We start from the raw sequence: 16,329 nt of genomic DNA on the forward strand, positions 1-16,329 counted from the left end.
TGAAACCACTCACTGCAGGCTTTAAGGTCCATTATGTTTAACAAAAATGAAATTGACAGATGGGCTGAAATCTTGGGCTGTTGCAGCACATTCATTCAAGAGCAACTAAGCCAAACACACATTGGAGTAAATAACACAATTGACACAAGGTGAACTTACAAATGAAACCTTTATATTTCTTCAAAAGAAAGCCTGTCCAATCTCTTATCAAATTGAATTGAGCAGCCCGTCCACCCTGCACCCAAACGAGGAAACAGGCCACTTGCTACAGGTCGGTGCTGCACAACTACAGTAAACAAGTCTTCATGAAACATGCTTGATTTTTCAGATACTTTTGCATTCAAACATTTTATTTTGGTAAAATCATACAATTGCACAGCTGAGTGTTTTCCCCCATGCAGTGCAGGAGCCTCTAAGCTAATACAGAAAGCAAAGTCTACATCTAAAGAGCTCTAAGGTTCTCTTAAGAGAACATGGAACAAGTCTTGGATTCAGAATCTGCTTTTTGATCCCACAAGACTGCTGCAGAAGTCAAAAGATTCAGACCTGCTCCACATTCAGTGAGAACTCCAGAGGCAATATATATATATATGCAAATACAACAATGAGAATAAACCACATGTTTGTTTCTTTTAAGATTGCCATGTGCCAGACATTCACTGGAGAAAAATAATTCAGGTCAAATTAGATTAAACAATCAACAATGCACACAATTGGAGAATCTGAACACTTCAGCACTGATATGCTTAGGAAATTGATTTGCTCTGACAGCTTTATTCCAAACCTTGGCATGTTTGTTCAATTCCATTTCAAATTTTGCTGACCAATTAGCATAATCTAGTAGAGATTATTGGCCCTGAGGAGGCCCCGAAACAGCTGTGGATATTATTGACTGAGTCCAATGCATCTTAAACATTAAAAAGCTCACACTACCCTGAAATATATAAATTTCACGCATACAGGTGACATTCAACATTCAAGTGCCAGTGTTTTTTGTACTGTCTTTTGGTCAAGTGTCTGAAACTTTCAAAGAATCACTTTGAGGCTTACAAAAATAAATATTTGTCAAAAATGCTTAATAAATTACACAAAACTAGCAGCAAAAGTAGAATCTAGAAATCTGTGCAAATGGCTAAATTCCCCTGACTGCTAAATCCCCTGGTCCCAAATAAATCCTGGTTTAGACGTTGAGAACCCTTCCCCTTTGTAAACAAGCTGCGTTTTTTCACACTCCTCTCACACACTCACAATATTTGGAAGCTTAAGGACACATAAGACATCTATATAAAACTCTAGATGTGCAATAAAACAACTTTTGTAAAACTCGATGGGCACGACATACAAGGGCCTACACACCTAAATCAAGTAGCACCATTCAATCTCAAGTTCTCAACACTGTCAGTGCATCCGCTTATAGTTCAATTTCTTAAAAATAAAAAACATTTCAAGGCACAACACACCCGATGAGAAAACTGGGAGCTCTGAGGCCAAATGCCCCCTCTCTCCTCCTCTCAATGGCTGCTCCTCTTTGAGGAGAAAGCCTGCTCTGGCTCCATGAAGCCACAGGTTTTTATTCATCTCTGTGCAGATGAAGTCTTAGAGGACCTGACAGCAAGTCAATGTTCTATAAAGGAAGTGACTCCCCCCTTTTCATCACCTCCAGTTATGCTGCTCAGCAATGGAAACCAAAGCCACAGATGATGGCGGTGCACTGAAAACTGTGCCCCCTGCCTACGCCCGTTCCCCTAAACCCCAGTGGTAGGAGTGCTGCTCTAGCGCCGCTGTTCGTTGCTGTTAAATTGATAAACCTCAGTGATCACTCAAATGCCTGTCTCTTTAAGATGAACCATGCCTCCAACGCAGCTTGAAAAGAGAAAACGTTTGTAATTAAGTTAAGCCTGCGACTCAGTTCACATATCGTTCCTCCTTGACCAAAAAACAAAACACTAGCAAGCGTAGAATACCATCTGGCCCCCATGGTTGCCGGTTAACTCGATAAACACTAACACCACACGCTCTGCATTTTTCAATGCTGTGGTCCTTTATGCAGCCATTTTAAACTTCACTTCAAGATGGCAGGCATTTTGTTTCGATATATATTTGTAGAGAAACAGTTCAAAACTAAGAAAAAAAAAAAAAAAAAAAAAAAAAAGTTCTGCACACCTGCACGAATGCCTTTAAAAAAAAAGAAAAAAATACACCGCCCACCTAATGTAGCTAGTGCTTGGTAACGTACTAGCTGCCGTAACACTGTCAAGTCAATTTTAAAAATATGGAGCAACAAGTGCCAGCATGGATTATTCTGGTTTCAACCTCAGCGACGTTTGGCACTGAGCTTAATGACTTCTGTGTTTAAGATTACGATAGGAATGGCTATTTTTAAAGACTACCATAACCATAAAAAAGGAGCCTGTCCAGGATAGAGTGAGCAAAAACCAAAAAATAAACTAACAATTGTAACTTTGTCCCTAAGGATTAAGGCTGGGCGATACAGCAAATAAATTCAAATTTGTTGGTTACCTTCTCTGCTGTCACTTAATAACAGCGGTTTTCTAGCGCTATGGCAGTAATGTCAGCTATGACAGTTTCCTTGGAGACATCTGCGTGGTGGGCTTTGCTAGACAGTGGAGTAATAGTGGCTGCAGCAGGTGCCAGACAAAGAATTAAAACCAAAGAAAGCTAGTCTTGTTTGAGTCAGTGATATGGAAATGTGAGACAGAAACTCCTAACGCTCGCTCGTGGCTGATTTGCTGCATTCAAGGACAGCACAGAATGTAGATTACCTGTGATTTATTATTGTTGCACAGCTGCTCCAAGTGTTACTCTTTACAATATGTAAAAAGAGAACAGCTTTTCTAGTAGTTTCTTTAAGATTGCACATTTGGCCCTAGTTACTGGGGAACAAAAGTTTTAATGAACGTTATTTCTAAGAGATTTGTCACAAAGCTATGAAGCAGGGTAGTGACATGTTCATGTTTTGTCTCGAGTCGAGTCACAGAAATTTATTAAAACGGTGATTCGTTTAGAACTTTAAAAAAAAAAAGTGTTCTGCACACATCGCCCAGCCCTACTCAAGATAAAAATATAGTTGCTTCACAGAGTGGCCCAGTTTGTGTTAGACATAGTAACGGCTCCATTAGCTGTTTTGACTATAGAAAAGGCTACATGATGTTCCTGCGATAAATTTGAAGTTCAAATGGAATCATGGCTCTGGGAGCCACAATAGCCCAGTGTTTGCCAAGGTTTGATTAAGTCCAAGCTTATTTCATCTTTCTAATATATTTCACCAAACAAAATAGTAAAAACAAATTTGGAGCTCTTGGCCATGTTTATCTGGTGAAATGAAAACATAGATTTCCTGTTTAAATTCAAAAGGCACAGTACATTAACATACAAATGATCCTCAGGTATTTTAACTGCCCCCCCACCCTGCACAAAAAAAAAATAAAAATAAAAAAATACTTTCAATAATGAAAGTCCGAGGTTGCTATCGGACAATGCTTGTCAGCAGCCATGCTCACTGAGGTGTGCGAATCTCTGCGGCCTCTGGTGCATTGCACGTGCTGGTGATTTTCCTTAGCGTCGTGCTGCACTTCCTTTTTGAAAAAAGCGAATGACAGAGAACCAGGGTTTGTAATGTACTGTGTGTCAGTGAAGCTACACAGGGAGGGTTGTTATTGTCTGGCTTAAGTTAACATGTGGTTTCCATTGGGTTGGCATGGCAACCTATTCCTATGGTGACTAGTTGCCCCACCAATCCACACTACCAGAGTGGTTGTAGTTTCCTCCATACCCGTCATTGCTGTAGAAGTTGCTGCCAAATCCTCCTGTAGAAGAAAAGGTCAGGTCAAATCAAAGATGAGCAGCAACATATTAAACAACTGAATTTCATTTGGCCCAATAGGCAACAGCAACAAGATATGAAGACTTTGACATAGTTATAAGCCCAGCACAGAATAATAATTTATTGTGTGTCGCATTTGAGGAATTAAGTCAAATAATACCTTTATGCATGCAGGAAACATGCAGGTCATTTTTGCATTTAATTGAGCTTGCATTTTGACTATTCAACTATGAATACGTAGAACTTGTTCCGCATCACTGTTTAGATTAACGACAGCAAACCACGTCTAAGAGGGTGGAAAGAGTCTTCTTACCTCCACCAAAGCCACGGTTTCCTCCATGACCTCCAGTGCTGCGCCCACGGTTGTTACTGAAGCTTCCAGATCCAGATGTCTGACGGTAGTCTCTAGCTCCAAAACCACCAGAGAACCTGGACAAAACATTTGTTTTCAATTATGTTCGAAGTTTAGTAAAGATTCGATAAACCCCAGATGGCAAGGTGTCCAAGCTCTAAACAACCTAAATTGATCAAAACAAGGTAGGTGCTACACTACAGCTAGTTCCGCGACCACAAGCTTTAACAAAAATAATGTACGAGAACAAACTGACACCTAGCGTCATTAATAACCGGTTTGCAGCCCTAGCAATAATACCTCTTAGAGCGTCCACGGGTGCTGCTCTTGTGCTGGTGCTCATAGGCCAGGCTTTCAAGCCAGGAGGGAACCTCCTGCTTGGCCTCCACTAGAATGTCCAGCAAATCTTTGGTTATGTTGCTGTTTTTGTCGTTAAAGAACGACGTGGCCAGACCTGCATAAAACAAACCAAATTATGACTTTGCTGTAGCAAGTTGCTGAAATATTAATATAAACAATACACAGAACATATGTGTTACCTAGGTTGCCCACACGTCCCGTACGGCCAATACGGTGAACGTACTCCTCAATGTCACTGGGCAAATCAAAGTTAATGACGTGCTTCACATTGGAGATGTCCAAACCTCTAGCAGCCACCTAGAAATGTAGAATAAAGAAAAACTGAAACCGAGTATGTGAAAATATTAAGATTGACTTAAGAGTTTTATCTTAGTATTTTAAAAGGTGAGTAGGTAAACAGTTACCAGGGTGTCTACAGGTATGAAAAGTGTATCAGTTTAAATTTAAGACCTAACAAAATGGAAATGTACCTGGAAAAATTTGATTATTATAAAATGATGAAAAAAATAAATGTTACTTTAGGTCACTTTGGACTAAACACGTGACCCTAAAGCAAGGATGAAAGGTTTCAAAACGAGTCCTGTTTTGTGCCTGCTAACCTGTCAGCTAAAATTCTTGAGCTGATGATAGACCCCTCATTAAAAAGGTAAACTAAACTTGGATGAATCATGAACATGCCTTGTACCAAACAATTTGGTGGACATCTGTAAGTTTTCTTAAACAAAAAGAAATGTACACAATTACTTACAGCTGTAGCCACCAAGATGGGGCAGCGTCCTGAGCGGAACTGATTAAGAGCTTCCTCTCTGTCTCTCTGGGAGCGATCTCCATGAATGCTGGTGCATGCATAACCCTCACGATAAAGAAAATCTTCCAAAGCATCTGCTCCCTTCTTTGTTTCCACAAACACCAGAGTTAACGACTCTTTACCTGTGCAGCCAGAAATAAACAGGATGCAACAAAGCGAGAAGTGCATAAAAGAGCCAGACAGAAGGAATATTATTTAAAAGAAAAAAAAAAAAACTATGGATGTATATTAGAGCTAAAAAAAATTGGAGACTTCAGCCATATTCAATAAAAGGCCACAAGATCATGAAATAAAAAGGGGAAAAAAAAAAAAAAAAAAAACCAAAAAAGATGAACTTATAAATGACACGGGGATTCTTAAAAAGCTTTACATTTACTGACAACCATTAATTGACAAGTGGCTTTGTTTTTTCCTGCACACAGTACTAAAAGTAGAAGAATCCCAAATTATAGTTTGGATTAGCAGGGTCACATATGTGGCATTAATGGCTATCAGAATAAAAGCTTGGTGTAAAAGATGACTAAGGGGTGATGGGGTAGGAAAGGCCATTCCAAAAACCATTGTCGGGTCCTAACTGTATTGTCGATGCACTCTGGTACAAGCCAGGAAATAACTACATCCAGCAAAGCTCTGTCCTCTCCACTATTAGAGGACTTTAAAATAAAAGGCAGTAGTGTTGTCCATGCAAAACAATGTAAGAGCCAAGTTACAAAACCCAAGAGTTGTGCATTCTTTAATGATCTGAACAAAAAAAAAGTCACATACTTAATGAAGGAACTGCTTATTGCCCGCCCCCAAACAATTGTTAGGATATCTGACCTATTGAAACTGAACTACACAAACAGAACTTCATTGACTAATTCTGCAATTTCACTGCTCTACACTGTGCATCGCTGGTCCTCTACATACTTATTTGTAATGGAGAGAGAAAAAAATAAATAAAAAAATTAAAAGACAGCATGTCAGCTGGGAGGAGGGACAGGATGAGCTGTGGGATGTGATGTTTCTGGCTTGTAGTTCATGAAGTTATGGTTTATTCACACTTACCTGGTTTCTCTGGTGCCTCTGTCACATTTTCCTGAACCTCACTGGGAATAACTAAGATAAAACCAAACCAGCCAGTAAACGTAAGGCTGCTCAGTACACAACTTAAATCATCATGAGAAGCTAACCCCCTCAAACAAGTCATGTTATTTCATATTGCCTGCTCACCCTGGCATATAACTTTTGTCTATAGTTTTTCACTCAAACTCTGGTATAATGAACACTTGTTAGCACAGATGTGGCAAAGACAATTTTGGCTTGATATGGAGCAGACACACAAACACAGGATGATGTTACAGCCTAATGTCACCTTTATGGAAGAAATTAACCAAATAAAGAAACTAATTTCTCTGTATGCATTTTTCACCTGTGGCATTGAGCAGATCAAGGAGGAAGGACCTCTTGTCATTCTCCTCTACCCAGACAACCTTCTGGGTGATGTTTTCGGAGGTGGAACCAACACGTCCAACTGCCAGAAAAATGTAGTCCTCCAGGAAGTCACGAGCCAGGATCTATGCAGACCAAGAAATCAAGACATTAACTAAGCATGTTTGTAATCACATTAGGCAAGACAGGGTACACTTGTTGACTGGCCATCTGTACCTGGATCTCTTTGGGGAAGGTGGCACTAAACATCATGGTCTGGCGAATGCCTTTTGGGGGCATTGTGTCTTGCTCGACAATACGTCTGATCTGTGGCTCAAAACCCATGTCCAACATGCGATCAGCCTCATCAAGGACCAAGTAGCTGCAGATTTAATTACATTTTCAAGTTCTGCCCAACAAAGTCACAAAATACACATTAAAAACGAGCCTGAATGTGACTAACTTTTAGCACCAACATAACTGGGACAGATATGAAATACTTAATGGTTTCTCGTAAGAGTTGCACTTTACCTTACTAGAATACACAGTATTCAACTTTTTAGTATCCGATGTTATGTGCATGCAATGGTTTAGTGTAAAGATTGAATTTCTTATTTTAGTATACGTCATTATGCTCCATTTTCATTCTTATTTTTGTGTGAAGCACTCATGGAGCAAAAAACAAGCTAGCTTTTCTTGACCGAATACCCTTTCTAGTACACAGTGAAATCGCTGCACTATACTGACTTGCAGTAGTCCAGGCCGATCTTTCCTCTCTCCATCATATCAACCAGACGGCCAGGTGTGGCCACCAGCAGGTGACATCCTCTTTCCAGGTCTCTGATCTGCTGGCCAATGTCGGCCCCACCGTATACCACGCAGGGACGCACACGTGAGCGATAGGCAAACTAGAATGTACAAACAAAAGTAAAGTAACAAAGCTTGCATATTCTTTCAAGTTTATTTATCATGTACATTATAGTCTCAGATACAGGCAGCTGTATGCTGTGAGCTCACCTTCCTCGCCTCATCGTAAATCTGCAAGGCCAGTTCTCTGGTCGGAGCAAGAACAAGGGAGAGAGGGTACTGCTTACGACGGCTATACCTTCCATTCTCCTGAGGATGAAACAAAAGGTTTAATAGAATAAGACAAACAGAAAGAGATGGTATGATCACATCTTGTGGACTCTGACCAGTACCTGTCCACTGTTTTTAGCAGCCTGCAGAGCATCTCCTGGCCCATCAGTAAAGATTTGACTCAGCACTGGCAGTAAGAAGGCTGCAGTCTTACCAGAGCCTGGAACACAATTGGGATAACACTGCTCCATTAGACTAGCAGTTAGTAATACATAATGAATAAACCTAAACACATAATTTTAATAATTCATTTTATTTAAAGTAAGAACAACTGAGTAGGAAAAAAAAGCTGTTATTTTAAAAACTACTCACCAGTTTGGGCACAGGCCATCAGGTCTCTCTTGGACTTGATGATGGGGATAGCATGCTTTTGGACTGGGGTGGGGCGATCGTAGCGACTCAAGGCGATGTTCCCCATGATAATCTCCCCCATGTCCACATCATGGAACTACAGAATTATCGCACACCATCATTTTTAATAAACCAATAATGAAGTTTCAATTACACTATTAAAATATAAAAACTTTACAGAATAGACTTACAATTTCAATGTGGGGTGGGCAGCTGGTTCCAGTGGCCTCTACAGGAATATCATCATATTTCTCAAAATTTATTCCAGTGTTGCTTGCAGCGAAAAGCTCACTGAAAAAAAATAAAATAAATAAAAGGTTTTGCAAAGTTGAAGTCACATCCAAGATTTAAGATGGCTGCCAACTATTATTTGTGAGCACCAAGGTTTTCTTACCGTTCCAAGCGCTCGTTGGGAGGTGTAGGCTTGGACCAGTCGTCCTCTCTTGACTCTTCCACCCAACGGCTGCTTCCTCCACTAGAAAAGCCCCCACGCTCGTATCTGCACACAAGTACACAGAAGGTCAAGAGGCTGAAGCCTCAACAGTATTTCTCGCTCTAAACCTCCCCAATGCAATGAATGCATTTCTAGTTATACTGGCTGAAGAATGATTGAACAATGTCAATAGGGTTAATTCCAGTTATTTATGAATTGGATGACAGTTTTATGAAAAGGTTAAATTACACATTATATTTGCTCTACAATTGCCTTTCCTTTTTAAGTTTATGAAATTCAAATTCAGTGATTTAACATTTGTAGAAAGGCCAATGTTTACTTACTAGATGAATCAATTTAAATAGCATTTTTTATTCTAGGAGCAGAAGAAACTTGACTACACAAATGTATAAACATTACCAAACTGTATCCAACTAGTTAGTAATAAATTATAATCAACACCCATAACAAACGACTGAGGCTAGCTATTTTAAGTAAAAAAATAAAGCAAGGAAATGCTCTTTTGTTGCACAAAACTTAATGCAAACAGTCTGTTCAAGATTACAATGACCGATTAAGACACTGTCCAGAAATTTTACCAACCTTCCCCTTGAGCCTGTGCCTCTGTCATTGAAGAAGGCCGTTTTGGATCTATCAGTGCGCCCACCAAAGCTGTTGTAGGCAGCGTCTCTAGGTGGCCCCCCCCAGTTTCCATCTTTGTTCTCATAATTTCCAAATGCTGCATTGAACAAAGACTTGTTAATGATAACTTTGGTAGAGATAACTTTTGCAATGTATTGGACATCAGGATGCTACCTTCTTACCAGAAGCAGAACAATGTCCACCTTGAAACACAACTCCATCAGGTATTTAAATATTTATTAAAGACTATGTGCATGCGGTGCCAAATTAAAGCTAAATATATTTAAATAAAGACAAGGGTGGGGGACACTAGAGTTAAAGGCTACAACTGGGGTTATCGTTTAACACCGTTTACAACAGGTTTTCCCCACCTGTACTTTGCAATGGCTGATTAAAGGAGCCTCCACCCCTGTTACCACGGTAGGCGCCACGCCCACCTCTGTCGTTGCGAGGAGCTCCACGCCCTCCAAAGCCCCCGTTTGAGCGGTTGTCGTGGTAACCATTCACAAATCCATTGGTGCGTGAATTGTCCCATCCAGGTGAGTCTTCATGAGGAGAGAATGGTGAAGAAAACAGTAAGAGGTTTGAGAGTCGAAAGATAATACTGCACATTTTCAGAAAGCAAACAGACTACTCATTTGTCTGTACTCAGTCCTTACTAGCCACAAGTCTAGGTGCTGATCTGCTTTTAGTCCGAGTGACGTGGAATGACACAAGCAATTGTCTAAGAAGTGCTAAGTGCCGCAATGTGAGTCCCCCATCAACTTAATGTACAAAAAGTTGTACCAAAAAAAAAAAAGAAAAGAAACATTTGAATTCTATCACTGCCTGTTAAAAATAATCAAGAACCAGGCATTGTTCAGTAGGGTGTCTTCTGTCTGTAAAAACCTATGGAGCCCATGCTCTGCCCATTTGGGACATTTACCACAACGATCTGCCCAGCTTTGGACACTGGCTGTGTCATCGTTTCCATCCGTGGCCCCACTGTTATCAGTGCAGGCTGATGTTGATGCTGGTGTGGAGGGGGACAATGGACAGTTAGTGCTGCAATGGTGAGGCTTGCCAAGTAGGTGAGGCTATGCCCTAACAGCATCAAGCAGCAGACTGGCCACACAGGTTAGTCATGCTACGGAGCATTTGTTCAGCCAAAATTTCTTATTTAGATCTATGGTGGGAATCTTGACATACATGTGCTGGCAAGTTCTTTCATCATCATGCCCCTTAATGTAAGGGAAAACTATTGAAGGCTTCACACACAGAGGGCCTTGTGCACTCTACACTGGTCCATAGCTTGGAAACTAAGGACTGGTTTTGTCTCCAATAGTGATCTTAGTAAATAAAATCTACAATTTCCAAGTCACACTAGACTAGCATCAGTCTGAAACAATGCATGTGCCTTGCAAATATGGTAAAAGCACTCCATGCAATAACTTAACACTACATCAGTTCACATCAGACTGAACACCATAATTAACCAAGCAAATGCCACACATACCAAGAACCAAAAAATACACACATTTACTGTAAAGCTAACACTTCAAAAAAAAAAAAAAAAAAAGTCACTCACCAGCAACTAATCATATCTAACGAATATGAGCTGCAGTACAGTAACTACTCGATAAAACAGTTGGGAAATTGGCAAGTGGTTTTTGATGAGAACATTTCTTGGAAAAATAAAAATTGGACCCCCTTGCATATTCTACATATTTTAGACAATTTATTGGCCTAAAAGAACACACTGATACATTATCTACCAGGCTTTGAAGGCAGCTAAACATACCTAACAGGTTTCTTGTTCCAATAGTAATTCAGTGGCAAATGGCAATAAAAGGCCCAAGAAAACGCCTAATAATCACTTTGAAAAACCTACAGAAACAACCATCCTTTTTAGGTAGAAGTATACAATCATGTCAGTCACACATGACTGTTCAAAGAGAAAAGCAGGTTTATGTTCAACTTTAGTGCACCAGAGAAAATTATAGTCACCTAATACCATATACAACACCCTGGGGCAGTCTGCTGTTGGAACAAAAGCCTCCATGCCCTCAGGTTCTCAGCACAGTATTCAGTAATCCCACTTTGTAATTTCCAACAATATAAAAGTGGGCAAATACAAAAAGCTCCAAGGCCAATAAGCAACTCAAGAACTGCAACCTTTGATGTCAGTACAACAATGCAAGGCTCAGGTTTTCCGCAAAATAAAACCTAAACTTTAATTTGATGACAGACGCCAAGGGAGGATAAATGGTATACAACTGTTTGACAAAACAAGGTGTATAATGGTCTTAGAGCCAATAGAGAAAACAGCAAATAATGTCTCATTTATTAGTAAAGCAGCCACACTGGTGGTGCAGTGCAGTCTTAAAAGGCATCATCATGCATCAAAAGCATTGGCAAGCTTTGACAAACACTGTTAGGCCCAGATTTCTGCCGTTTCTCTCACGTGACCATGACAAAGCAAGGGCACAATCATTATGCCCCAGGGTTCAGCTATAGACAATGAAACTCTGGCCAACAAGAAGATGGCATGCAGGTATACCACATCTGTTTCTCCAACCCCCACTGTAGGCATGGTAAAAGGCAAGCTCTTGAGGGGCCAGTCTTGGGTAACCTGAGCAAAGGTAGGGAAGCAAGCTATAAAAAGACTTACCCATAAGTATGGGCTCATGCAGTATGAGTGTTGGGCTTGACTTTACACTAATAATTACCAATTTTACAGTCATCCCATCCTGAGGTATAGTCATTTCTGTGTCTTTGCGGACACTCTGCTTGCCATGGTTGTGGGCACGGCTTAGAAGAAACTGGGAGGGGGGTGGGGATGACATTGCAGGTGAAATATGGGCTTGAATATACAGCAAAAAAAAAAATTATTATATGCTTCAAAAGCAAACTACAACTCACTGCAGTATAGAAAAACCAACAAGCTTATGGTTACATCAAATTGCCCTTTTACCTATATTATCCATCTTGTTTGGACTGCAAGCATCCCAGCAGAGAGAAGTACAATCAATTAATGAGCCAATCAATAACTTATACTGTGAAAGGTAGATGCTCTACCAAGACTCTCTCCCTTCACACTGGCTTTGCTGTGTGTAAAATGGCTATTTCATGCATCTGGAAATGCAGGTTGCCCTCAGCGAAAGCAGATAGAAGGGACTTACAGAGATTTACTGGTGCCACTGAATAACCACACTGTCTACCAGCGGAATAAGCATTTCCTGCTGTGGAATAAGAAAACAGTAAAACGAGAAAATGTCAAGTGTGCATTGACACAGCACCATGATTTCAAGCTGCTTCAAGTTATGTGTATGAAAGGCAAATCTGTCTTGATATTTAGCCTTTAAGTCATTACACAAGTACAGAAGAAAGTAAGAAAAAATAAATACAGACACCTCACAATAACCTCATCCTGGTTACATTTTTAAGAGTCAATGTCAATACTGATAAACCACCTGCCCACCCACATTTCTCTTAATCAGAGCAGTCAGCAGCTAGCACTCCTTTGTTCACGTGAGACATTGCACCAGCCAAAGCATTATCTTAAATAATTGCCTACAAAAGAAAAAAGTTACCAAACAATATTGGACTAAATCATGCAGTTTTAAAATTTGCCCTTCTTCTCACTTGTGAGCAGCCTGGGGATTTTATGTGAGCCAACAACCATTCTAGAGTTATACTTGCTGTAAGTTTTTCCCATGCCAACGATAAGCTTTTGTGCACAGACGCGTAAAACCTATTTGACGTATTTCTTTGTGCGATACTAAAAATTTAATTCCTCAACAGTCTCATGGTGTGATGTACAGCAAACGCTGCAGAACCACCTTATTGGTATTGACTGGGGAAATGTGCCAAATTTCTCCTCCACTGTGCCTCCCTTAGCATGCTATAATAGAGTTATCAAGTCAAAACTGTGTTTATGGTTTGACGGGGGCTCAGTGCATAATTGTTAGATTAAACTCACCGTTTTTTGGAGCATCTTTATTCCTTAAGTGAGGTGGAATGTAACGCCCTGTGCGGAGAGGGAGGGAAAAAAAAGAAGTTAAAAACATTTGTTTTATATAGTTAGCATTACTAACTTAAAGATAACTGCAAAAAGTATCCGTTTTAAAATTAAGGTATCTTGGCTATATAAGCAATATTACTTACTGCCAGTTCCTCCACCTTGTCCGTCAGCAGAGTTCAAGTCTAGGGCAGCAAGCTACAAAAGAGGAGTGAGTATTTAAATAGTGTTTTGTTTGATAAGTAATTATGGTAGACCATAATAGAGATCAGTGAAATTGTGAAGCAAGTCATAATTGGAATTTAAGCTGTAAACCATATGCATGCACAAAATAAGATATTTTAAAATATTCACCAGGCTGCCAAATAAATCGGCCAAGAAACCATAGATATTGACGTATATAACATTTTGACTCAAAACACCTTGGTAGGAAACAAGGAGCACCCATACCCATTTATATCTTATAGTTAAAAGAAGAAATCCAAAAATATGTCCCCCAAAGGTTTGTTTTCCTCCCCAGATTTTCCAGACAAATGTTTGCCCAGGAGAAAGGAATTTAACACACTGTAACGTTGGAAGATCTACACTGGATACTTTCATTACAAACTGCTGCTACCAGTGAAAGCTTCAGATCGCCAATACACTGGCAAAATTTTTTGGCACCAAATAAATAAATAAGATTTTTATCTCCCCCTTGCTTTCATTAGGAGCCTATTAGAACGAGGGCTCCTAATGGCCTAAAAATTAGTAATTGGGCTGAGCAAAAACCCATTTCAATTGCTACAAAGACCCTGAACTAAAAGGGACCACTGGAGCTACTACACACTGAAGAAAAAAATCTGACTGCGTTTGAGCATTTTCACCCAGTGCCAACACAGGCTATGGACGTTTGAAATAAACGGAGCCGTTTCTAGCAGATTTGGCTGTGGAAACATTTCCCCTTAATACATAAACGTAGTAGATTTAGTAAGACTAAACTTTTACCTATTGTGAAATGGTTTCAAATGTGCCATTCACGACTTCGTTCCACATTTTGCCGATTTAGTCGAAAAATAAATAAATGTTGTGCCTTGCAAAACTCCTGGTATAATTTTGAGTTTGAGGGGAGTCCGATTTACGGAAGAGCCGACATGACATACAAAGCACAACCATGTAGTCGGTGGCTATCCAACTATAAAATGCAGTAAATCTATGTTAAAAAAGTGATCTAATATGTATTGGCAAGTGCAATTGATAAGACGATCACATTTGTACTGTCTGATTAAGGTGATGACATTACATTCCAGAAGCATTTTAAGTCACTTTAGAAAATCGGTGCCAACATTTCTTCCTGCGCCACGTTTCAGGTCGAGAAGGCCCAACATTAGCCGGGCCAACTTAGAATGCCGGCCGGGCCGCAAACGACAGTGTATCTCGCAAATCCGTCAAAAAAATATCATAGGAGGTAGTTTACATATTATATTTAAGCCGATCTAAAAGATTGCTAGAATTCTAAAAGTAAAAAAGTTGATAAGAAAGCTGGTTCGTTCGATTTTCCTGCCAAAACGCAGCAACAAGCTCCGCCATCACCATCTTCGACACGGCGACATCACCTCCATTTTACCAGCCGCAGCGTTAGCTTAGCTAGAAGCTAGTGGCTTGGCTAGCTCACCAAACTCTTGCCTTTCTCCGTCAAATATACACGTGAAGAACGTAAAATTAACAGACACGTATCAGAAATACAAAGTGGTTCCAAGTCACTTACCTGCTGATCTAGACCGTGGGGATTTTCGACGACCACATGACTCATAACTAAAGAGAGTAGTGGGGGATTATTGTGAAGAGAAAGGCTTTTCTTTGTTAGCGCGAGCGGCTGAGCTGTACGTTACCCCGCTAAGTTCTTTTCCCGTTTCTATACAAATACCGTAAAGTAATGACTGCTTATAAAGTTAACAAGACAATTTACTTTAAATAAATAAAATGACGATGTTTGCTATAAATACAAATTCCGTTCAAGTTTCCAAATGAAATAGTTACTGCGAAGCTGTCCAACAAAAACCCCCTCCCGGCAGGCTCGATCGTGGTGGAATGAGAGCCGTACTGCTCAGGTAGCGCGAGATATCTGCCTCCGTGTCCTCAAACCCCGGCAAACATCGCGATGTTTCAGTTCTTTCAGTGGAAACACGAAACCGATCGTTAAGGTCAGAATTTTCTGAGTAACCGATAAGGGGAAGAAAAACACATTTGCACTGGGAATGATTCGGCGCTGAAAGGATTTTCCAAGCGAAGCTAATAAAAAAAAAAACTGAGCTGAAATAGCTAAAAGAAAAATGTATTCTTTATATACTGGGTAGGCAAACTTGCCAGTTAGCCTTAAAAACGTCAAAGGCATAAACTTCAAAGGAAATTATAAGGCATCATCGATGATGTAATCGATTACGCCGTCAATGTATAAAAGTATAAAAACCTTAGAAAGTATAAAAGAAAAGAATAATGTCCTTCATAAGCTCAGCGTTTGAACAGTGTTTCTAGCTGAAAGTATGCCGAAGATGAGTGCAAAGATTAAGTCAAACCCCTGAAGAAAAGTATCATTTATAAACTACTGTGACCATTTCAAAACATCATGGTAAAGTTGAAATGTCAGAAGGTCAAGGTCTGCAGAACCATTTACATCTCAATGTGGAGAAAATTAAATAGCTTCTAACTATTGTGGATCTGGACCTATTACTGCAGGTAGACTAAAAACCACAAACTCATTTTACCATGTAAATGCTACAAAAGTATCAAAGGGCTTTTATTTTGAAAGTGTCTTTCCGTTTTTTGTGTGTGTGTTTGTGTGTGTGCAATACACACTAGTGGAGAAGTGGAAAATTCACCTCAAAAACCAAAAGAGATATTAAAAAGCTGAATACTAAGCTGATCGGTGAAAGTTTTGTGATTTGCTGAAATGGCGTTTCTAGGATGAAGTAGGCCCAACTAAATAAAGCTGAAATAGGACAAATCTGAAGAGTTT

The 16,329-nt window shown here is 39.9% G+C and overlaps 1 protein-coding gene across 14 annotated transcripts; it reads right to left on the minus strand.

The window, feature by feature from the left end:
• Positions 1 to 150: 150 nt before the first annotated feature.
• Positions 151 to 15,417, minus strand: ddx3xa (DEAD-box helicase 3 X-linked a). Of its 14 annotated transcripts, none has more exons than XM_067515341.1 (23): positions 15,082 to 15,417; positions 13,484 to 13,535; positions 13,299 to 13,346; positions 12,499 to 12,558; positions 12,046 to 12,138; positions 11,877 to 11,948; positions 10,263 to 10,349; positions 9,775 to 9,882; positions 9,299 to 9,434; positions 8,657 to 8,761; positions 8,454 to 8,553; positions 8,224 to 8,359; positions 7,974 to 8,071; positions 7,792 to 7,890; positions 7,522 to 7,682; positions 7,012 to 7,156; positions 6,776 to 6,920; positions 6,412 to 6,462; positions 5,305 to 5,486; positions 4,736 to 4,853; positions 4,497 to 4,650; positions 4,158 to 4,273; positions 151 to 3,827 (listed from the first exon to the last, which is right to left on the minus strand). In XM_067515341.1, exons 1-23 carry the CDS (start codon positions 15,124 to 15,126, stop codon positions 3,742 to 3,744), a joined length of 2,397 nt encoding a protein of 798 aa, XP_067371442.1. In that variant the 5' UTR covers positions 15,127 to 15,417; the 3' UTR covers positions 151 to 3,741. The 14 variants fall into 14 exon arrangements, with proteins under 14 accessions (XP_067371442.1, XP_067371440.1, XP_067371443.1 ...); XM_067515339.1 differs by having other exon boundaries at positions 9,709 to 9,882; XM_067515342.1 differs by lacking the exon at positions 10,263 to 10,349 and having other exon boundaries at positions 9,709 to 9,882.
• Positions 15,418 to 16,329: the final 912 nt, after the last annotated feature.

This window comes from Channa argus, chromosome 9 (assembly GCF_033026475.1).
Source record: "Channa argus isolate prfri chromosome 9, Channa argus male v1.0, whole genome shotgun sequence".
NCBI classification, from domain to species: domain Eukaryota; kingdom Metazoa; phylum Chordata; class Actinopteri; order Anabantiformes; family Channidae; genus Channa; species Channa argus.

Bases quoted from the DNA above. Each gene is read 5' to 3' on its own strand.
- ddx3xa (XM_067515339.1), bottom strand. From the start codon at position 15,126: ATGAGTCATGTGGTCGTCGAAAATCCCCACGGTCTAGATCAGCAG. The intron at 7,683-7,791 runs GTGAGCTCACAG...TGTACATTCTAG, and splicing joins TTTACGATGAGGCGAGGAAG to TTTGCCTATCGCTCACGTGT. The intron at 5,487-6,411 runs GTAAGTGTGAAT...CTGGCTGCACAG, and splicing joins AGAGGCACCAGAGAAACCAG to GTAAAGAGTCGTTAACTCTG.